The sequence below is a fragment of the Scyliorhinus torazame genome, chromosome 12, assembly GCF_047496885.1.
Source record: "Scyliorhinus torazame isolate Kashiwa2021f chromosome 12, sScyTor2.1, whole genome shotgun sequence".
Taxonomy (NCBI): Eukaryota; Metazoa; Chordata; class Chondrichthyes; order Carcharhiniformes; family Scyliorhinidae; genus Scyliorhinus; species Scyliorhinus torazame.
The window spans coordinates 133811513-133834817 of NC_092718.1; the positions used below are offsets into that span (position 1 = coordinate 133811513).

General features: G+C 57.7%; 1 protein-coding gene across 2 annotated transcripts in view; it reads right to left on the minus strand.

Moving 5' to 3' along the window:
• The window catches only part of atp1a3b (ATPase Na+/K+ transporting subunit alpha 3b), a 762330-nt gene that overhangs the window by 484572 nt on the left and 254453 nt on the right, over positions 1-23305 (minus strand). For both annotated transcript variants that reach the window (XM_072469087.1, XM_072469088.1), the window contains one exon: positions 5171-5363. In XM_072469087.1, coding sequence (XP_072325188.1) covers positions 5171-5363 — 193 coding nt within the window. The remainder of the gene's footprint in view (positions 1-5170; positions 5364-23305) is intronic.

A 23305-nucleotide genomic window follows, 5' to 3' on the forward strand; every position in this document is an offset into this window, starting at 1 on the left:
GGTTTGACATAGGGAGTGCGGAGGACCTGGAGGATTAATACAGGGAGTACGGAAGTCCTGGAGATTTGACATAGGGAGTGTGGAGGACCTGGAGGTTTGACATAGGGAGTCCGGAGGACCTGGAGGTTTACAAGAGGGAGTGCGGAGGACCTGGAGGTTTGACATAGGGAGTGCAGAGGATCTGGAGCTTTGACATAGGGAGTGCGGAGGACCTGGAGGTTTGACAAAGGGAATGCGGAGGATCTGGCGGTTTGACACAGGGAGTGTGGAGGACCTGGAGGTTTGACATCGGGAGTGCGGAGGACCTGGAGGATTAATACTGGGAGTGCGGAGGACCTTGATGTTTAATACAGGGAGTGCGGAGGACCTTGAGTTTTAATACAGGGAGTGCGGAGGATCTAGAGGTTTGACATAGGGAGTGGGGAGGATCTGGAGGTTTGACTTTGGGATTGCAGAGGATCTGGAGGTTTAATACAGGGAGTACGGAGGCCCTGGAGGCTTGACATAGGGAGTGCGGAGGATCTGGAGGTTTAATACAGGGAGTGCGGAGGATCTGGAGGTTTGACATAGGGAGTACGGAGGACCTGGAGGTTTGACACAGGGAGCGCAGAGGACCTGAAGGTTTGACATAGGGAATGCGGAGGACCTGGAGGTTTAATGCAGGGAGTACGGAGGCCCTGGAGGTTTGACATATGGAATGCGGAGGACCTTGAAGTTTGACATAGGGATTGCAGAGGATCTGGAGGTTTAATGCAGGGAGTACGGAGGCCCTGGAGATTTGACATAGGGAGTACGGAGGACCTGGAGGTTTGACACAGGGAGTGCAGAGGACCTGGAGGTTTGACATAGGGAGTGTGGAGGATCTGGATGTTTAATACAGGGCGTGCAGAGGATCTGGAGGTTTGACATAGGGAGTGCAGAGTACCTGGAGGTTTGACAGAGGGAGTGCGGAGGGCCTGGAGGTTTGACATAGGGAGTGCAGAGGATCTGGAGGTTTGACATAGGGAGTGCAGAGGATCTGGAGGTTTAATACAGGGAGTGCAGAGGACCTGGAGGCTTGACATAGGGAATTCGGAGTACCTGGAGGTTTAATGCAGGGAGTACGGAGGCCCTGGAGATTTGACATAGGGAGTGCGGAGGATCTGGAGGTTTAATACAGGGAGTGCGGAGGATCTGGAGGTTTGACATAGGGAGTACGGAGGACCTGGAGGTTTGACACAGGGAGTGCAGAGGACCTGGAGGTTTGACATAGGGAGTGCGGAGGATCTGGAGGTTTAATACAGGGAGGGCGGAGGATCTGGAGGTTTGACATCGGAGTGCAGAGGATCTGGAGGTTTGACACAGGGAGTGCGGAGGACCTGGACCTTTGACATAGGGAGTGCTGTGGACCTGGAGGTGTGACATAGTGAGTGCGGTGGACCTGTAGGTTTAATACAGGGAGTGCGGAGGACCTGGAGGTTTGACATAGGGAGTGCGGAGGACCAGGTGGTTTGACGTAGGGAGTGTGGAGGACCTGGAGGTTTGACATAGGGAGTGCGGAGTATCGGGAGGTTTGACGTAGGGAGTGTGGAGGATCTGGATGTTTAATACAGGGAGTGTGGAGGATCTGGATGTTTAATACAGGGCGTGCAGAGGATCTGGAGGTTTGACATAGGGAGTGCGGAGGGCCTGGAGGTTTGACATAGGGAGTGCAGAGGATCTGGAGGTTTAATACAGGGAGTGCGGAGGACCTGGAGGTTTAATACAGGGCGTTCAGAGGATCTGGAGGTTTGACATAGTGAGTGCAGAGTACCTGGAGGTTTGACAGAGGGAGTGCGGAGGGCCTGGAGGTTTGACATAGGGAGTGCAGAGGATCTGGAGGTTTGACATAGGGAGTGCAGAGTACCTGGAGGTTTGACAGAGGGAGTGCGGAGGGCCTGGAGGTTTGACATAGGGAGTGCGGAGGACCTGAAGGTTTGACATAGGGAGTGCAGAGGATCTGGAGGTTTAATACAGGGAGTGCGGAGGACCTGGAGGTTTGACATCGGGAGTGCGGAGGACCTGGACGTTTAATACAGGGAGTGCGGAGGACCTGGAGGTTTGACATAGTGAGTGCAGGGGACCTGGAGGTTTAATACAGGGAGTGCGGAGGATCTGGAGGTTTGACATAGGGAGTACGGAGGACCTGGAGGTTTGACACAGGGAGTGCAGAGGACCTGGAGGTTTGACATAGGGAGTGCGGAGGCTCTGGAGGTTTAATACAGGGAGGGCGGAGGATCTGGAGGTTTGACATCGGAGTGCAGAGGATCTGGAGGTTTGACACAGGGAGTGCGGAGGACCTGGACCTTTGACAGAGGGAGTGCTGTGGACCTGGAGGTGTGACATAGTGAGTGCGGTGGACCTGTAGGTTTAATACAGGGAGTGCGGAGGACCTGGAGGTTTGACATAGGGAGTGCGGAGGACCAGGTGGTTTGACGTAGGGAGTGTGGAGGACCTGGAGGTGTGACATAGGGAGTGCGGAGTAACGGGAGGTTTGACGTAGGGAGTGTGGAGGATCTGGATGTTTAATACAGGGAGTGTGGAGGATCTGGATGTTTAATACAGGGCGTGCAGAGGATCTGGAGGTTTGACATAGGGAGTGCGGAGGGCCTGGAGGTTTGACATAGGGAGTGCAGAGGATCTGGAGGTTTAATACAGGGAGTGCGGAGGACCTGGAGGTTTAATACAGGGCGTTCAGAGGATCTGGAGGTTTGACATAGGGAGTGCAGAGTACCTGGAGGTTTGACAGAGGGAGTGCGGAGGGCCTGGAGGTTTGACATAGGGAGTGCAGAGGATCTGGAGGTTTGACATAGGGAGTGCAGAGTACCTGGAGGTTTGACAGAGGGAGTGCGGAGGGCCTGGAGGTTTGACATAGGGAGTGCGGAGGACCTGAAGGTTTGACATAGGGAGTGCAGAGGATCTGGAGGTTTAATACAGGGAGTGCGGAGGACCTGGAGGTTTGACATCGGGAGTGCGGAGGACCTGGACGTTTAATACAGGGAGTGCGGAGGACCTGGAGGTTTGACATAGTGAGTGCAGGGGACCTGGAGGTTTAATACAGGGAGTGTGGAGGACCTGTAGGTTTGACATACGGAGTGCGGAGGACCTGGAGGTTTTGGCCAGATTAAAAGTGGACAAATCCCTAGGTCCAGCGGAGATCCCGGGCTCCTGTGGGAGGCAAGCGAGGAAAGTACAGGGGCTCTGATCCAAATGTTTAATTCCTCTCCGGTCGCAGGGGACTGGGGGACGACTAATGTGGTTCCATGTTTGAAGAAGGGTGGTAGAGGCAAACCAGGGAATTACAGGAATTACGCTGCACCGTCGGATGGTTAGTACTGAGTGAGCGTTGCACTGTCAGTGGGTCAGTACTGAGGGAGTGCTGCACTGTTCGAGGGTCAGTACTGAGGGAGTGCTGCACTGTCAGAGGGTCAGTACTGAGGGAGTGCTGCACCGTCGGATGGTCAGTGCTGAGTGAATGCTGCACTGTCAGAGGGTCAGCGCTGAGGGAGCGCTGCACCGTCGGATGGTTAGTACTGAGGGAGCGGTGCACTGTCAGAGGGTCAGTACTGAGGGAGTGCTCAACTGTCAGAGGGTCAGTACCGAGGGACTATTGCACTGTCAGAGGGTCAGTACTGAGGGAGTGATGCACTGACAGAGGGTCAGTACTGAGGGAGCGCTGCACTGTCAGAGGGTCAGTACTGAGGGAGCGCTGCACTGTCAGAGGGTCAGTACTGAGGGAGCGCTGCACTGTCAGAGGGTCAGTACTGAGGGAGCGCTGCACTGTCAGCGGGTCAGTACTGAGGGAGTGCTGCACTGTCGGATGGTCAGTGCTGAGGGAGCGCTGCACTGTCAGAGGGTCAGTACTGAGGGTGTGCTGCACTGTCGGATGGTTAGTACTGAGGGAGCGTTGCACTGTCAGAGGGTCAGTACTGAGGGAGCGCTGCACCGTCGGATGGTCAGTGCTGAGGGAATGCTGCACTGTCAGAGGGTCAGTACTGAGGGAGCGCTGCACTCTCAGAGGGACAGTACTGAGGGAGTGCTGCACCGTCGGATGGTTAGTACTGAGGGAGCGTTGCACTGTCAGAGGGTCAGTACTGAGGGAGTGCTGCACTGTCAGAGGGTCAGTACTGAGGGACTATTGCACTGTCAGAGGGTCAGTACTGAGGGAGTGATGCACTGACAGAGGGTCAGTACTGAGGGAGTGCTGCACTGTCAGCGGGTCAGTACTGAGGGAGTGCTGCACCGTCGGATGGTTTGTACTGAGGGAGCGTTGCACTGTCAGAGGGTCAGTACTGAGGGAGTGCTGCACTGTCAGAGGGTCAGTACTGAGGGACTATTGCACTGTCAGAGGGTCAGTACTGAGGGAGTGCTGCACTGTCAGTGGGTCAGTACTGAGGGAGCGCTGCACTGTCAGAGGGTCAGTACTGAGGGAGCGCTGCACTGTCAGAGGGTCAGTACTGAGGGAGCGCTGCACTGTCAGCGGGTCAGTACTGAGGGAGTGCTGCACTGTCAGAGGGTCAGTACTGAGGGAGTGCTGCACTGTCAGAGGGTCAGGACTGAGGGAGTGCTGCACTGTCAGAGGGTCAGTACTGAGGGAGCGCTGCACTGTCAGAGGTTCAGTACTGAGGGAGCGCTGCACTGTCAGAGGGTCAGTACTGAGTGAGTGCTGCACTGTCAGAGGGTCAGTACTGAGGGAGTGCCACACACTTGGGGGGTCAGTACTGAGAGATGCTGCACTGTCAGAGGCTCATCGAATCATGGAATTTACAGTGCAGAAGGAGGCCATTCGGCCCATCGAGTCTGCACCGGCCCTTTCAAAGAGCACCCCAGTTAAGCCCACGTAGCTACCCTATCCCCGTAACGCAGTAACCCCACCTAACGTTTTTGAACACTATGGACAATTTATCATGGCCAATCCACCTAACCTTCACATCTTTGGACTGTGGGAGGAAACCGGAGCACCCGGAGGAAACCCACGCACACACGGGGAGGATGTGCAGACTCCGCACAGACAATGACCCAAGCCGGAATCGAACCTGGGACCCTGGCGCTGAGAAAGAACTGTGCTAACCACTGTGCTACCGTGCTGCCCTGGGTCAGTATTGAGGGAGTTCTGCACCTCTCGCTCTCCTCCGCTCCCACTAGCACTCACCTAGCACCCGTTCTCCCAGGCCTCCCAGCTCCATGTATGCATTCTGGAATGCCTCCTTCAACTCCTCGTCCAAAGGTTGCTCATTGCCCTGCAACATGATGGTTGAGCATCGGTCGAGGATTCGTTCGGGGGCTCCCTTCATCACCACCAGATATCGTTTCTCGTTCGGGTCCTCTGTCTCGTGAATGGATAGCTGTGGACACAAACAAATCCCCACTGAATACAAACTTTATCTGACACCCCCTCCAAGCCTTTCCAAAGACAACAGGCAAGGTCTCCATCCACCAACCGAGAGTATGTGCCACAGAGAATGGGGTCTTATTGACCGACCAGCCCTCATTCGCCCAGCCACATTCCTCCCAGTCAGTTCATCACCTTTCACCACCATAAGGAATAGGAACAGGAGGAGACATTTAGCACTTCGAGCCAGCTCCGCCATTTAATGAGACCATGGCTGGTCTAACACTCACTAACTCCACTGGGGCAGCATGTAGGCACAGTGGTTAACACAGCTGCTTTACAGTCCAGGACCCAGGTTTGATTCTAGCCTATGGTCACTGTCTGTGTGGAGTTTGGACATTCTCTTGTATCTGGTGGGTTTCCTCCGGGTGCTCCGGTTTCCTCCCTCAGTCCAAAGATGTGCAAGTTAGGTGGATTGGCCACGTTAAAATTACCCTTTAGTATCCAAAGGTTTGTGAGGTTACAGGGATAGGGCAGGGGGAGAGGGTGGGCCTAGGTAGGATGCTCTATGGGACGGTCGGTGCTGTTGAGTGTCTTGAAGATGTTGCCTGGGGTGGAACTTTGAAGTTATGAAGAGAGGTTAGATAGGCTTGGGTTGTTTTCGCTGGAGCAGAGAAGACTGAGGGGCGACCTGGGGACTTCCAGGTGCTCCAGGATGTTGCTGAGGGTTACCGAACTCCCTCAAGGTGTATAAGATTCTGAGGGGCATGGACAGGGTGGATAGGGAGCAGATGTTCCCCTTAGTTGAACGGTCAGTCACGAGAGGACACAAGTTCAAGTTATGGGCAGGAGGCTTAGGGGGGATTTGAGGAAAAACATTCTTACCCAGAGGGTGGTGATGGTCTGGAACTCACTGCCTGGGAGGGTGTCAACGCTGGTTGCCTCTCATCCTTTGAAAAGTACCTAACTGAGCCCTTGGCACGTCATAACATTCAAAGCTATGGGATTGGGTAGGCAGCTCAGGGTTTTTTCATGCATTGAAGTTAACCTGATGGCCGAATGGCCTTTCTACACTGTACTGTTCAGGGATTCAGATTCTGCAGTCTCGATGGGCCGAATGGCCTTTCTGCACTGTACTGTTCAGGGATTCGGATACTGCAGTCTCGATGGGCCGAATGGCCTTTCTGCACTGTACTGTTCAGGGATTCGGATTCTGCAGTCTCGATGGGCCGAATGGCCTCCTTCTGCACTGTACTGTTCAGGGATTCGGATTCTGCAGTCTCGATGGGCCGAATGGCCTCCTTCTGCACTGTACTGTTCAGGGATTCGGATACTGCAGTCTCGATGGGCCGAATGGCCTTTCTGCACTGTACTGTTCAGGGATTCGGATTCTGCAGTCTCGATGGGCCGAATGGCCTCCTTCTGCACTGTACTGTTCAGGGATTCGGAATCTGCAGTCTCGATGGGCCGAATGGCCTTTCTGCACTGTACTGTTCAGGGATTCGGATTCTGCAGTCTCGATGGGCCGAATGGCCTCCTTCTGCACTGTACTGTTCAGGGATTCGGAATCTGCAGTCTCGATGGGCCGAATGGCCTTTCTGCACTGTACTGTTCAGGGATTCGGAATCTGCAGTCTCGATGGGCCGAATGGCCTTTCTGCACTGTAGGGATTCTAAAACTGATTCTAGACTGATCCACTATTCTGCTTTATCTCTGCAACCTTTTATTCCCCGAGTGATTAAAAACACATCGATCTCAGCTTTAAAAAAATTTTAAGAGTACCCAATTCATCTTTCCCAATTAAGGACAATTTAGCGTGGCCAATCCACCTACCCGGCACATCTTTGGGTCGTGGGAGCGAAACCCACGCAGACACGGGGAGAATGTGCAAACTCCACACGGACAGTGACCCAGAACCGGGATCGGACCTGGGACCTCGGCACCGTGCGGCAGCAGTGCTAACCATTGCGCCACCGTGCTGCCCAAGCTTGTCTTTTTAACATTCCTTGCCCCGATCCCAATATGTTTCTCTACGGCCTTGTTTGAATCTGGCCCTTGATTTCTCTGCCTATCATTTTCCTTTTCCCCCTTTCCGTCTTTTGTTCTTGTTCATGTTTCCTTCTCCTCTGACTCCTTACGTAGGTTCCCATCCCACTGTCATTTTAGTTTCAACCCTCCCCAATCACTCGAGCAAATATTCCCCTTCGGACATCAATCCTGCCCAGGTATAACCCGCCGGGATTGAACCTGGGATCTCGGCGCCGTGAGGCTGCAGTGCTAACCACTACGCCACTGTGCTGTCCGATCTCAGCTTTTTGAGAAGGTGCTGCACTGTCAGTGCGTGGGTCCTCAGGGAGCCTACACAGGTTCTTGGGATGAAGAATTCCAAAGATTTCCCATTCTTTCAGGATGTGGAGATGCTGGCGTTGGACTGGGGTGGGCACAGTAAGAAGTCTTACAACACCAGGTTAAAGTCCAACAGGTTTGTTCGGAATCACTGGCTTTCGGGGCACTGCTCCTTCCTCAGGTGCCTCACCTCAGGCAGGAGCCATGCTCCGAAAGCTAGTGATTCCAAACAAACCTATTGGACTTTAACCTGTGTTGTAAGACTTCTTACTGTGCCCATTCTTTTAGAGGAGACATTATTCCTTCAATCCGTCTTCAACGAACACCCCCTTATTCTGCATTGATGCCCTCTGGTCCTACAATCTCGCACGAGTGGAAACATCCTCTCAACATTTACTCTGTCCAACCCCCTCAGAACTTTATATGTTGCAATCATATCATCTCTAATTTTTCTAAACTCCAAGGAGCACAGACCCAACCTGTTTAATCTTTCCTCGTGTGACAGGCCCTCCATACCTGCACTCATCCTAATAAACCCCCTTCATACTGCCTCCAGTGAGCGTAAGACATGGTGTGAAGGGGAGGGTTTCAGATTCCTGGGGAATTGGGACCGGTTCTGGAGAGGTGGGTCCAGTACAAACTGGGCGGGTTATACCTGGGCAGGATTGATGTCCGAAGGGGAATATTTGCTAGAGTGATTGGGGAGGGTTGAAACTAAAATGACAGTGGGATGGGAACCTACGTAAGGAGTCAGAGGAGAAGGAAACATGAACAAGAACAAAAGACGGAAAGGGGGAAAAGGAAAATGATAGGCAGAGAAATCAAGGGCCAGATTCAAACAAGGCCGTCGAGAAACATATTGGGATCGGGGCAAGGAATGTTAAAAAGACAAGCTTGGGCAGCACGGTGGCGCAATGGTTAGCACTGCTGCCGCACGGTGCCGAGGTCCCAGGTCCGATCCCGGTTCTGGGTCACTGTCCGTGTGGAGTTTGCACATTCTCCCCGTGTCTGCGTGGGTTTCGCTCCCACGACCCAAAGATGTGCCGGGTAGGTGGATTGGCCACGCTAAATTGTCCTTAATTGGGAAAGATGAATTGGGGCTCTAAATTTAAAAAAATAAATTAAAAAGACAAGCTTAAAGGCTTTGTGCCTTAATGTCCAGAGCATTCACAATAAAGTGGATGAACTAATTGTGGAAATAGATGCAAACAGTTATGGTATAGTCAGGATTACAGAGACATGGTTGCTGGGTGACAGGCGATAAGAATTAAACATTCAGGGCTATTCAGTATTTAGCAAGGACAAATAACAAGGAAAAGGCAGTGGACTTGTTTTGCTGGTTAAACAAGAGATTAATGCAATAGTGGGGAAGGATATTAGCTCCGGCGATGTAGAATGTGTATGAGTGGAGCTGAGAAACAGCAAGGGGCAAAACAATGTTAGTGGGGGTTGTGTATAGACCCCAAGCTGCAGGGATGATATTGGGAATGGCATTAAACAGGAAATTACACACACATCTGATAAAGGAACATCTGTACTTATAGGTGATTTTAATGTGCATACAAATTGGGCAAATTAAATTAGTCACAAGATCATAGAGGACGGATTCCTGGAGTGTATACGGGACAAATACGTTGAGGAATTAACTGGAGAATAGGCCTTGGGTATTGTGTAATGAGAAAGGAATCATTGGCAATTTAGTTGTGCAAGGCCCCTTGGGGATGAGTGACCATAATATGATAGAATTCTTCATCAAGGTGGAGACTATTTGGTTCTGAGACTAGGGTCCTGAATCTAAATAAAGTGTAAGATCCCTTTACTGCTGATTCCCTTATTTCCCATTTCTTTTAATTTGTTGTTATTATCATTTTTGATCCATGGATATTTCATGGACATATAACTTTACGTTGAGCTGGGGAAGTGAGGAACTCAAAAGTTAAAGAACACTGTGCTCTGAAGATTTAGATTTTGAACAGAAGTGCTCAGACCTTATGGCACCCGAGAGATGGGAGGGATTCGGTTTGTTTGGTTGACTGGTGGCCAATGGATTGGCCAAGGACAGTATTCTGCCTGGCAACAGACAGTGATTGGGTTCTGCCAGGTGGCAATTTCAGAGAAACCCACAGAAAGTCCTGGATGCTGAGAGGAGAGGCTGCGTTGCCTCTCTCTTCTCCAAAAAAGGTTTCCTGCCGGCTGGTTTCTGAAACTGCAGGGAACAGTTGAAATCCTGATGAAGCGACAGTGAAACCCTTTACAGAGTGAAAGAAAGAACATCCGACTGGAGTCCTCGGCTTGAAAGCAATCTAACTGGAAGATGCCCATCTGAAACAGAGACTAGGGGCGGAATTCTCCCCCCCCCCCACGCCGGGTGGGAGAATCCCGCTACACCGCCCCCGCACCCGCACGCGATTCTCCCCCCCCCCCCACGCCGGGTGGGAGAATCGCCAGGGCGCCACGCGAATCCCGCTACACCGCCCCGGCACCCGCACGCGATTCTCCCCCCCCCCACGCCGGGTGGGAGAATCGCCAGGGCGCCACGCGAATCCCGCTACACCGCCCCGGCACCCGCACGCGATTCTCCCCCCCCCCCCCACGCCGGGTGGGAGAATCGCCAGGGCGCCACGCGAATCCCGCTACACCGCCCCCGCACCCGCACGCGATTCTCCCCCCCCCCACGCCGGGTGGGAGAATCCCGCTACACCGCCCCGGCACCCGCACGCGATTCTCCCCCCCCCCCCACGCCGGGTGGGAGAATCGCCAGGGCGCCACGCGAATCCCGCTACACCGCCCCGGCACCCGCACGCGATTCTCCCCCCCCCCCCCACGCCGGGTGGGAGAATCGCCAGGGCGCCACGCGAATCCCGCTACACCGCCCCGGCACTCGCACGCGATTCTCCCCCCCCCCCCACGCCGGGTGGGAGAATCGCCAGGGCGCCACGCGAATCCCGCTACACCGCCCCGGCACCCGCACGCGATTCTCCCCCCCCCCCCACGCCGGGTGGGAGAATCGCCAGGGCGCCACGCGAATCCCGCTACACCGCCCCGGCACCCGCACGCGATTCTCCCCCCCCCCCCACGCCGGGTGGGAGAATCGCCAGGGCGCCACGCGAATCCCGCTACACCGCCCCGGCACTCGCACGCGATTCTCCCCCCCCCCCCACGCCGGGTGGGAGAATCGCCAGGGCGCCACGCGAATCCCGCTACACCGCCCCGGCACCCGCACGCGATTCTCCCCCCCCACCCCCACGCCGGGTGGGAGAATCGCCAGGGCGCCACGCGAATCCCGCTACACCGCCCCGGCACCCGCACGCGATTCTCCCCCCCCCCCCACGCCGGGTGGGAGAATCGCCAGGGCGCCACGCGAATCCCGCTACACCGCCCCGGCACTCGCACGCGATTCTCCCCCCCCCCCCACGCCGGGTGGGAGAATCGCCAGGGCGCCACGCGAATCCCGCTACACCGCCCCGGCACTCGCACGCGATTCTCCCCCCCCCCCACGCCGGGTGGGAGAATCGCCAGGGCGCCACGCGAATCCCGCTACACCGCCCCGGCACCCGCACGCGATTCTCCCCCCCCACCCCCACGCCGGGTGGGAGAATCGCCAGGGCGCCACGCGAATCCCGCTACACCGCCCCGGCACCCGCACGCGATTCCTCCCCCCCCCCACACCGGGTGGGAGAATCGCCAGGGCGCCACGCGAATCCCGCTACACCGCCCCGGCACCCGCACGCGATTCTCCCCCCCCCCCCACGCCGGGTGGGAGAATCGCCAGGGCGCCACGCGAATCCCGCTACACCGCCCCGGCACCCGCACGCGATTCTCCCCCCCCCCCCACGCCGGGTGGGAGAATCGCCAGGGCGCCACGCGAATCCCGCTACACCGCCCTGGCACCCGCACGCGATTCTCCCCCCCCCCCCCACGCCGGGTGGGAGAATCGCCAGGGCGCCACGCGAATCCCGCTACACCGCCCCGGCACCCGCACGCGATTCTCCCCCCCCCCCCCACGCCGGGTGGGAGAATCGCCAGGGCGCCACGCGAATCCCGCTACACCGCCCCGGCACCCGCACGCGATTCTCCCCCCCCCCCCCCACGCCGGGTGGGAGAATCGCCAGGGCGCCACGCGAATCCCGCTACACCGCCCCGGCACCCGCACGCGATTCTCCCCCCCCCCCACGCCGGGTGGGAGAATCGCCAGGGCGCCACGCGAATCCCGCTACACCGCCCCGGCACCCGCACGCGATTCTCCCCCCCCCCCCACGCCGGGTGGGAGAATCGCCAGGGCGCCACGCGAATCCCGCTACACCGCCCCGGCACCCGCACGCGATTCTCCCCCCCCCCCACACCGGGTGGGAGAATCGCCAGGGCGCCACGCGAATCCCGCTACACCGCCCCGGCACCCGCACGCGATTCTCCCCCCCCCCCCACGCCGGGTGGGAGAATCGCCAGGGCGCCACGCGAATCCCGCTACACCGCCCCGGCACCCGCACGCGATTCTCCCCCCCCCCCCACGCCGGGTGGGAGAATCGCCAGGGCGCCACGCGAATCCCGCTACACCGCCCCGGCACCCGCACGCGATTCTCCCACCCCCCCCAAACCGGCGCAGCGAGAATTACGGCTGGCCGCTGGGAGAATCGCCGCTCGCCGTTTGTAACGGCGGCCTGCCCAACACGACGGCTCCCTGCTGGCGCCGTCCACACCTGGTCGCTGCCGGCGGTAACAGCGCGGGAACGCTGGGGGGGGGCGGCCTTTGGGGGGGGGGAAGGGGGGTTCCTGCACTGGGGGGCGCCTCAAAAGGGGCCTAGGCCGCGATTGGTGCCCACCGATCGGCGGGCCGGCCTCTCTGAAGGAGGACCTCCTTTCCTCTGCTGCCCCGCAAGATCCATCTGACATCTTCTTGCGCGGCGGCCGCGGGGAGGACGGCAACCGTGCATGCCACATCATTTACGCGGCGCCAAGGCCCGGCGCGCGTAAATGACGCAACGGCGCTCCTAGCCTCCCGGGGGCGGGAGAATAGGGGTCTGGGAGCGGCCTCCGACGCCGGAGTGAAACATTCCAGTTTTCACTCCGGCGTCGGGACTTAGTGACCCGATGGGAGAATTGCGCCCTTTGTCCTTAATTTTAGTGTTATTTTTACACCCCCTCTTTCCCCTCTGTGTTTACCTGTGTTATGTGTGTATGCAGAGGGTGGGGTGAATTAAAGTTGGGGGGGGGCGGTGTTAGGAATTAGATAATAGGTAACTAGTTGTATATGCTGCCCATTTAATTTAGTTATTGTTATTAATAAAAATTAATTGTGTTAAATTTATAAACCTAATGACTGTAGATGTTGGGCACCCCAAAACCAAAGATTTGGGGTATTTTCTAAAAATTAATAGTTAATTTGACCTGTGTTGTGACTCTGGGTCAAGTGGGGCTGGAATTGACCGCACTCTGGTCCAGGGGGTCATAGCAAAAGGAAACTACGATGTGAGGCGCGAGTTGGCAATGATGGACTGGGAAACATTACTGAAAGGGATGACTGCGGATGGGCAATGGTAAACATTCAAGGAGTGCATGGGGGAACTGCAACAATTGCTTATTCCTGTAAAGTAAAATGGGAAAGGTGGCCAATCCATGGCTTAGACGGGAAATTAGGGATAGTATTTGAGCTAAGGAAGAGGTATACAAGTTGGCTAAGAAAAACAATAGGTCTAAGGATTGGGCACAGTTTGGAATTCAGCAAAGGAGGACAAAGAAATTCATTAAGAAGGGGAAAATAGAGCCGGAGACTAAACTTGCGGGGAACAGAAAAACTGACTGTAAAAGTTTCGATAGGTACAAGAAGAGAAAAAGATTGGTGAAGACAAATGTAGGTCCCTTATAGTAAAAAAAAGGGGGAATGTACAATAGGGGACAAAGAAATCGCTGAGCAACGAAACACATTCTTTGGTTCAGCCTTCACAAATGAGGACACAAATAAAATGCCAGAAATGTTGGGGAACACAGGGTTTAGTGAGAGGGAGGAACTGAAGAAGATCAGTGTGAGTAGGGACATGGTGTTGGAGAAATTGATGGGATTAAAGGCCAATACATCCCAGAGTGCTTAAGGAAGTGGCTCTGGAAATAGTGGATGCATTGGTGGTCATCTTCCAGGATTCTATAGACTCTGAAACAGATCCTTCAGATTGGGGGGTGGCTAATGTAACTCCATTATTTAAAAAAAAAGAGGTAGAGAGAAAACAGAATTATAAACCAGTCAGCCTGGTGTCAATAGTGGGGGAAAAATGCATTATCAAGATATTATAGCAGAACACTGAAAAACCAGTGGCAGGATCGGACAGAGTCCGCATGGATTGATGAAAGGGAAATCACGCAAGACAAATCTACTGGAATTCTTCAAGGATGTGACCAGTAGAGTTGATGAGGGGGAGCCAGTGGATTTGGACTTTCAGAAGGCTTTTGACAAAGGCCCACATAAGAGATTAGTGTGTAAAATTAAGCGCATGGGATTGGGGGTAGTGTATTGAGATGGATAGAAAACTGGTTGGCAGACAGGAAAAAAAGAGTAGGAATTAATGGGTCCTTTTCAAATTGGCAGGCAGTAACTAATGGGGTACCACAGGGATCGGTGCTGGGACCCCAGCTTTTCACAATATATATTAATGATTTGGATGAGGGAAAAAAATGTAACATCTCAAAATTTGCAGACACCACCACTGGGCTCATGGAGTACCTAAACAGCGAGAACGGAAGGGGCGCCAACAACAGTGCCCTCAGGCTGGTCCCCCTGCTCGATGCTGCACCATACCCCCCCCACAAACCAATCCCTCCTCCACCACCCATTTCCTCACCATTGCGATGTTTGCCCAAACATTCACCAAATTCAGCAACGCCAGCACCCCCTCCCCACCCCCTCTCCAGGAACATCTGCCTCACCCGCGGGGTCTTCGCCACACAAACCCTGAAATTATCCCGTTAACCTTCCTGAAAAAGGACTTGGGAACAAAGATAGGAAGGTTCTGGAACACGAACAAGAACCTGGGCAGCACCGTCATTTTAAGCGTCTGCACGCACCCAGCCAGTGACAGCAGCAAGTCATCCCGCCTCTTGATATCGTCATTCATTCCCTCCACCAGTCGTGCCTAGTTCAATTTGTGTAGCTCTGTGCCAGCTGGATTCCTAAATACCTATACACGCCCACACCACCCTGAACGCCAACTCCCCTAACCTCCTCTCTTGCCCTCTAATATTCATCAGGAACACCTCGCTCTTCCCCATCTTCAGTTTGTACCCCCAAAATAAACGATAAAGTTCCCTCAAAATCACCAGAATCCAATACTGTCCATCAGGTCCAAAATGCACAACAACGAATCATCCTCATACAGTGAAACTCTGTGCTCGGCCCCACCCCGTTCAATCCCTTTCCAGCACCTCGACGCCCTAAACACCATTGCTAATGGCTCTATCACCTAGGTGAACAGCAATGGGGAGAGCGGGCACATCTGCCTCGTCCCATGATGCAACCCAAAGTATCCCAAACCCGTCCTGTTCGTCCGAAAGGTTGCCACTGCCACCCTGTGGAACAGCCAAACCCAATCCACAAACCCGTGACCAAACCCAAACCAGCCCAACACCTCCAACAAATACGGCCACTCCACCCATCAAAGGCCTTCTCTGCGTTCATTCCCGGTACTACCACTACCTCCTGCCCCTCCAAGGGCATCGTAATTACATTAAAGAAACTATGCGCATTCGCCGACAACTGCCTTCCCTTCACAAATCCCGTCTGGTCCTCCCCGATCACCCCCAGCACATAGTCCTCTACTTCGTCAACTTTGAATCAACATTAAGCAGCGATCTTGGGCCGTGTGACCCACACTGTTCTCGATCCTTATCTGTCTTCAAGATCAGGGTTATGGAAGCCTGCGACAATGTTGGGGGGTGGGGGGCAGCTCTCCCTCCCTACCCCTCGCATAACACCCAACTCAAAGTCCACGTCATCCCAATTCAGAGCATAAGCATTCACCAGGACCACCAGCATCCCCTCCAACGTCCCACTGACCATCACATACCTACCCCCCGGATCAGCCACAATGCTCCCACCTCAAACACCTCATTGACCAACACCGCCACCCCCCTCACTTTCATATCTAATCCCGAGTGGAACACCTGCCCCACCCATCCCTTCCTCAGCCTCGTCTGATCCCCAACTTCAGGTGCGTCTCCTGCAAGAACACAATGTCCACCTTCGTGTTCCTCAGATGTGTGAAAACATGCGACTGTTTAACCGGCCTATTGAACCCTTGCACGTTCCACGGGACCAGCCTGGTGGTGGTGGGGTGGGGGGGTCACGTCCTCCCCAGTCAATCAGCCATACCCCTTTTTATGCCAGTCCCCAGTCCGTGTCAAGTGCCCCTCCAGGCCCACCGCCAGATGTCCGCCGCCATCTCTCCCTTGTTAACTGTGCCACACCAACCACACCCACGTCAGCACCTCTGTCCCCCACCCTCTGCCCCACAACCAAACAAAGGACCAACTCAATCCACCAGCCCCCACACTTTCTTCCTCGCAACCCCTCCCTTGACTCCCGCTGACTAGCCCACCCGGCTAGCATGGTGACCCCCGCCCAAGGCCTCTGTGTTCTCCTCACTCTTCCAAACCACACCTCCTGCTCCAATCCTCCCAAACTCCAACAAACAAAGAGAAACAAAAGGCATGCTCACCATCACTGCTCCCCCCTCCGTCGTTACCCGCCCCAATCCACCCACCCAATGTGCTTCACAATTTACACACAACTCCCCTCCAAAGGTCAATGTCCTCACCCTCCTCCCAGCCCATGGTCTCTCAGAAAGCCCATCCCCTCCTCCGACGAGTGGAAATAAAATTCCTGCTTTTGATGCATCACCCACAAACGAGCAGAGAACAACACCCCAAACTTGACGCTGTTCTTGTAGAGGGCCGCATTTATCTGACTGTACCCACCCTCCGCTTAGCCAGCTGCACAGCCGGGTCCCGGTAAACCCGCAGCTACCCACCCTCCGCTTAGCCAGCTACACAGCCAGGTCCCGGTAAACCCGCAGCTACCCACCCTCCGCTTAGCCAGCTACACAGCCAGGTCCCGGTAAACCCGCAGCTCACTCCGCTCCGCTTAGCCAGCTGCACAGCCAGGTCCCGGTAAACCCGCAGCTACCCACCCTCCGCTTAGCCAGCTGCACAGCCGGGTCCCGGTAAACCCGCAGCTACCCACCCTCCGCTTAGCCAGCTACACAGCCAGGTCCCGGTAAACCCGCAGCTCACTCCCCTCCGCTTAGCCAGCTACACAGCCAGGTCCCGGTAAACCCGCAGCTCACTCCCCTCCGCTTAACCAGCTACACAGCCAGGTCCCGGTAAACCCGCAGCTCACTCCCCTCCGCTTAGCCAGCTACACAGCCAGGTCCCGGTAAACCCGCAGCTCACTCCCCTCCGCTTAACCAGCTACACAGCCAGGTCCCGGTAAACCCGCAGCTACCCACCCTCCGCTTAGCCAGCTACACAGCCAGGTCCCGGTAAACCCGCAGCTCCCTCCCCTCCGCTTAGCCAGCTACACAGCCAGGTCCCGGTAAACCCGCAGCTACCCACCCTCCGCTGAGCCAGCTACACAGCCAGGTCCCGGTAAACCCGCAGCTACCCATCCTCCGCTTAGCCAGCTGCACAGCCAGGTCCCGGTAAACCCGCAGCTACCCACCCTCCGCTTAGCCAGCTACACAGCCAGGTCCCGGTAAACCCGCAGCTCACTCCCCTCCGCTTAGCCAGCTGCACAGCCAGGTCCCGGTAAACCCGCAGCTACCCACCCACCGCTTAGCCAGCTACACAGCCAGGTCCCGGTAAACCCGCAGCTACCCACCCTCCGCTGAGCCAGCTACACAGCCCGGTCCCGGTAAAACCGCAGCTCACTCCCCTCCGCTTAGCCAGCTACACAGCCAGGTCCCGGTAAACCCGCAGCTCACTCCGCTCCGCTTAGCCAGCAACACAGCCAGGTCCCGGTAAACCCACAGCTCACTCCGCTCCGCTTAGCCAGCTACACAGCCAGGTCCCGGTAAACCCACAGCTCACTCCCCTCCGCTTAGCCAGCTACACAGCCAGGTCCCGGTGAACCCGCAGCTACCCACCCTCCGCTTAGCCAGCTACACAGCCAGGTCCCGGTAAACCCGCAGCTACCCACCCTCCGCTTAGCCAGCTGCACAGCCAGGTCCCGGTAAATCCGCAGCTACCCACCCTCCGCTTAGCCAGCTACACAGCCAGGTCCCGGTAAACCCGCAGCTCACTCCCCTCCGCTTAGCCAGCTGCACAGCCAGGTCCCGGTAAATCCGCAGCTACCCACCCTCCGCTTAGCCAGCTACACAGCCAGGTCCCGGTAAACCCGCAGCTCACTCCCCTCCGCTTAGCCAGCTACACAGCCAGGTCCCGGTAAACCCGCAGCTCACTCCGCTCCGCTTAGCCAGCTACACAGCCAGGTCCCGGTAAACCCGCAGCTCACTCCGCTCCGCTTAGCCAGCTGCACAGCCAGGTCCCGGTAAATCCGCAGCTACCCACCCTCCGCTTAGCCAGCTACACAGCCAGGTCCCGGTAAACCCGCAGCTCACTCCCCTCCGCTTAGCCAGCTACACAGCCAGGTCCCGGTAAACCCGCAGCTCACTCCCCTCCGCTTAGCCAGCTGCACAGCCAGGTCCCGGTAAACCTGCAGCTACCCACCCTCCGCTTAGCCAGCTACACAGCCAGGTCCCGGTAAACCCGCAGCTCACTCCCCTCCGCTTAGCCAGCTACACATCCAGGTCCCGGTAAACCCGCAGCTCACTCCCCTCCGCTTAGCCAGGTACACAGCCAGGTCCCGGTAAACCCGCAGCTCACTCCGCTCCGCTTAGCCAGCTACACAGGCAGGTCCCGGTAAACCCACAGCTCACTCCCCTCCGCTTAGCCAGCTACACAGCCAGGTCCCGGTAAACCCGCAGCTCACTCCCCTCCGCTTAGCCAGGTACACAGCCAGGTCCCGGTAAACCCGCAGCTCACTCCCCTCCGCTTAGCCAGGTACACAGCCAGGTCCCGGTAAACCCGCAGCTCACTCCCCTCCGCTTAGCCAGCTACACAGCCAGGTCCCGGTAAACCCGCAGCTCACTCCCCTCCGCTTAGCCAGCTACACAGCCAGGTCCCGGTAAACCCGCAGCTACCCACCCTCCGCTTAGCCAGCTACACAGCCAGGTCCCGGTAAACCCGCAGCTACCCACCCTCCGCTTAGCCAGCTGCACAGCCAGGTCCCGGTAAACCCGCAGCTACCCATCCTCCGCTTAGCCAGCTACACAGCCCGGTCCCGGTAAACCCGCAGCTACCCACCCTCCGCTTAGCCAGCTACACAGCCAGGTCCCGGTAAAACCGCAGCTCACTCCCCTCCGCTTAGCCAGCTACACAGCCAGGTCCCGGTAAACCCGCAGCTACCCACCCTCCGCTTAGCCAGCTACACAGCCAGGTCCCGGTAAACCCGCAGCTCACTCCCCTCCGCTTAGCCAGCTGCACTGCCAGGAACCGGTAAACCCGCAGCTCACTCCCCTCCGCTTAGCCAGCTACACAGCCAGGTCCCGGTAAACCCGCAGCTCACTCCCCTCCGCTTAGCCAGCTACACAGCCAGGTCCCGGTAAACCCGCAGCTACCCACCCTCCGCTTAGCCAGCTACACAGCCAGGTCCCGGTAAACCCGCAGCTACCCACCCTCCGCTTAGCCAGCTGCACAGCCAGGTCCCGGTAAACCCGCAGCTACCCACCCTCCGCTTAGCCAGCTACACAGCCCGGTCCCGGTAAACCCGCAGCTACCCACCCTCCGCTTAGCCAGCTACACAGCCAGGTCCCGGTAAAACCGCAGCTACCCATCCTCCGCTTAGCCAGCTACACAGCCAGGTCCCGGTAAACCCGCAGCTCACTCCCCTCCGCTTAGCCAGCTGCACAGCCAGGTCCCGGTAAACCCGCAGCTCACTCCCATCCGCTTAGCCAGCTGCACAGCCAGGTCCCGGTGAACCCGCAGCTCACTCCGCTCCGCTTAGCCAGCTACACAGCCAGGTCCCGGTAAACCCGCAGCTCACTCCCCTCCGCTTAGCCAGCTACACAGCCAGGTCCCGGTGAACCCGCAGCTCACTCCCCTCCGCTTAGCCAGCTACACAGCCAGGTCCCGGTAAACCCGCAGCTCACTCCGTTCCGCTTAGCCAGCTACACAGCCAGGTCCTGGTAAACCAGCAGCTCACTCCCCTCCGCTTAGCCAGCTACACAGCCAGGTCCCGGTAAACCCACAGCTCACTCCGCTCCGCTTAGCCAGCTGCACAGCCAGGTCCCGGTGAACCAGCAGCTCACTCCCCTCCGCTTAGCCAGCTGCACAGCCAGGTCCTGGTAAACCCGCAGCTACCCACCCTCCGCTTAGCCAGCTACACAGCCAGGTCCCGGTAAACCCGCAGCTACCCACCCTCCGCTTAGCCAGCTACACAGCCAGGTCCCGGTAAACCCGCAGCTACCCACCCTCCGCTTAGCCAGCTGCACAGCCAGGTCCTGGTAAACCCGCAGCTACCCACCCTCCGCTTAGCCAGCTGCACAGCCAGGTCCCGGTAAACCCGCAGCTACCCAACCTCCGCTTAGCCAGCTGCACTGCCAGGAACCGGTAAACCCGCAGCTACCCACCCTCCGCTTAGCCAGCTGCACAGCCAGGTCCCGGTGAACCAGCAGCTCACTCCCCTCCGCTTAACCAGCTGCACAGCCAGGTCCCGGTAAACCCGCAGCTACCCACCCTCCGCTTAGCCAGCTACACAGCCAGGTCCCGGTAAACCCGCAGCTCACTCCCCTCCGCTTAGCCAGCTACACAGCCAGGTCCCGGTAAACCCGCAGCTACCCACCCTCCGCTTAGCCTGCTACACAGCCAGGTCCCGGTAAACCCGCAGCTACCCACCCTCCGCTTAGCCAGCTACACAGCCAGGTCCCGGTAAACCCGCAGCTCACTCCCCTCCGCTTAACCAGCTACACAGCCAGGTCCCGGTAAACCCGCAGCTACCCACCCTCCGCTTAACCAGCTACACAGCCAGGTCCCGGTGAACCCGCAGCTACCCACCCTCCGCTTAGCCAGCTGCACTGCCAGGAACCGGTAAACCCGCAGCTCACTCCCCTCCGCTTAGCCAGCTACACAGCCAGGTCCCGGTAAACCCGCAGCTCACTCCCCTCCGCTTAGCCAGCTACACAGCCAAGTCCCGGTGAACCCGCAGCTACCCACCCTCCGCTTAGCCAGCTACACAGCCAGGTCCCGGTAAACCCGCAGCTCACTCCGCTCGGCTTAGCCAGCTGCACAGCCAGGTCCCGGTAAACCCGCAGCTCCCTCCCCTGCGCTTGGCCAGCTGCACAGCCAGGTCCCGGTAAACCCGCAGCTCACTCCCCTCCGCTTAGCCAGCTACACAGCCAGGTCCCGGTAAACCCGCAGCTCACTCCCCTCCGCTTAGCCAGCTACACAGCCAGGTCCCGGTAAACCCGCAGCTCACTCCCCTCCGCTTAGCCAGCTACACAGCCAGGTCCCGGTAAACCCGCAGCTCACTCCCCTCCGCTTAGCCAGCTACACAGCCAGGTCCCGGTAAACCCGCAGCTACCCACCCTCCGCTTAGCCAGCTACACAGCCAGGTCCCGGTAAACCCGCAGCTACCCACCCTCCGCTTAGCCAGCTGCACAGCCAGGTCCCGGTGAACCCGCAGCTACCCACCCTCCGCTTAGCCAGCTACACAGCCAGGTCCCGGTAAACCCGCAGCTACCCACCCTCCGCTTAGCCAGCTGCACAGCCAGGTCCCGGTGAACCCGCAGCTACCCACCCTCCGCTTAGCCAGCTACACAGCCAGGTCCCGGTAAACCCGCAGCTCACTCCCCTCCGCTTAACCAGCTGCACAGCCAGGTCCCGGTAAACCCGCAGCTACCCACCCTCCGCTTAGCCAGCTACACAGCCAGGTCCCGGTAAACCCGCAGCTCACTCCCCTCCGCTTAGCCAGCTGCACAGCCAGGTCCCGGTAAACCCGCAGCTCACTCCGCTCCGCTTAGCCAGCTACACAGCCAGGTCCCGGTAAACCCGCAGCTACCCACCCTCCGCTTAGCCAGCTACACAGCCAGGTCCCGGTAAACCCGTAGCTCACTCCCCTCCGCTTAACGAGCTACACAGCCAGGTCCCGGTAAACCGGCAGCTACCCACCCTCCGCTTAGCCAGCTACACAGCCAGGTCCTGGTAAACCCGCAGCTCACTCCCCTCCGCTTAGCCAGCTACACAGCCAGGTCCCGGTAAACCCGCAGCTCACTCCCCTCCGCTTAGCCAGCTACACAGACAGGTCCCGGTAAACCCGCAGCTCACTCCCCTCCGCTTAGCCAGCTACACAGCCAGGTCCCGGTAAACCCGCAGCTCACTCCGCTCCGCTTAGCCAGCTACACAGCCAGGTCCCGGTAAACCCGCAGCTACCCACCCTCCGCTTAGCCAGCTACACAGCCAGGTCCCGGTAAACCCACAGCTACCCACCCTCCGCTTAGCCAGCTACACAGTCAGGTCCCGGTAAACCCGCAGCTACCCACCCTCCGCTTAGCCAGCTACACAGCCAGGTCCCGGTAAACCCGCAGCTACCCACCCTCCGCTTAGCCAGCTGCACAGCCAGGTCCCGGTGAACCCGCAGCTACCCACCCTCCGCTTAGCCAGCTACACAGCCAGGTCCCGGTAAACCCGCAGCTCACTCCGCTCCGCTTAGCCAGCTGCACAGCCAGGTCCCGGTAAACCCGCAGCTCCCTCCCCTCCGCTTAGCCAGCTACACAGCCAGGTCCCGGTAAACCCGCAGCTACCCACACTCCGCTTAGCCAGCTGCACAGCCAGGTCCCGGTGAACCAGCAGCTCACTCCCCTCCGCTTAGCCAGCTACACAGCCAGGTCCCGGTAAACCCGCAGCTCACTCCGCTCCGCTTAGCCAGCTGCACAGCCCGGTCCCGGTAAACCCGCAGCTCACTCCGCTCCGCTTAGCCAGCTACACAGCCAGGTCCTGGTAAACCCGCAGCTACCCACCCTCCGCTTAGCCAGCTGCACAGCCAGGTCCCGGTAAACCCGCAGCTACCCACCCTCCGCTTAGCCAGCTGCACAGCCAGGTCCCGGTAAACCCGCAGCTACCCACCCTCCGCTTAGCCAGCTACACAGCCAGGTCCCGGTAAACCCGCAGCTACCCACCCTCCGCTTAGCCAGCTACACAGCCAGGTCCCGGTAAACCCGCAGCTACCCACCCTCCGCTTAGCCAGCTGCACTGCCAGGAACCGGTAAACCCGCAGCTCACTCCCCTCCGCTTAGCCAGCTACACAGCCAGGTCCCGGTAAACCCGCAGCTACCCACCCTCCGCTTAGCCAGCTACACAGCCAGGTCCCGGTAAACCCGCAGCTACCCACCCTCCGCTTAGCCAGCTGCACAGCCAGGTCCCGGTGAACCCGCAGCTACCCACCCTCCGCTTAGCCAGCTGCACTGCCAGGAACCGGTAAACCCGCAGCTCACTCCCCTCCGCTTAGCCAGCTACACAGCCAGGTCCCGGCAAACCCGCAGCTACCCACCCTCCGCTTAGCCAGCTACACAG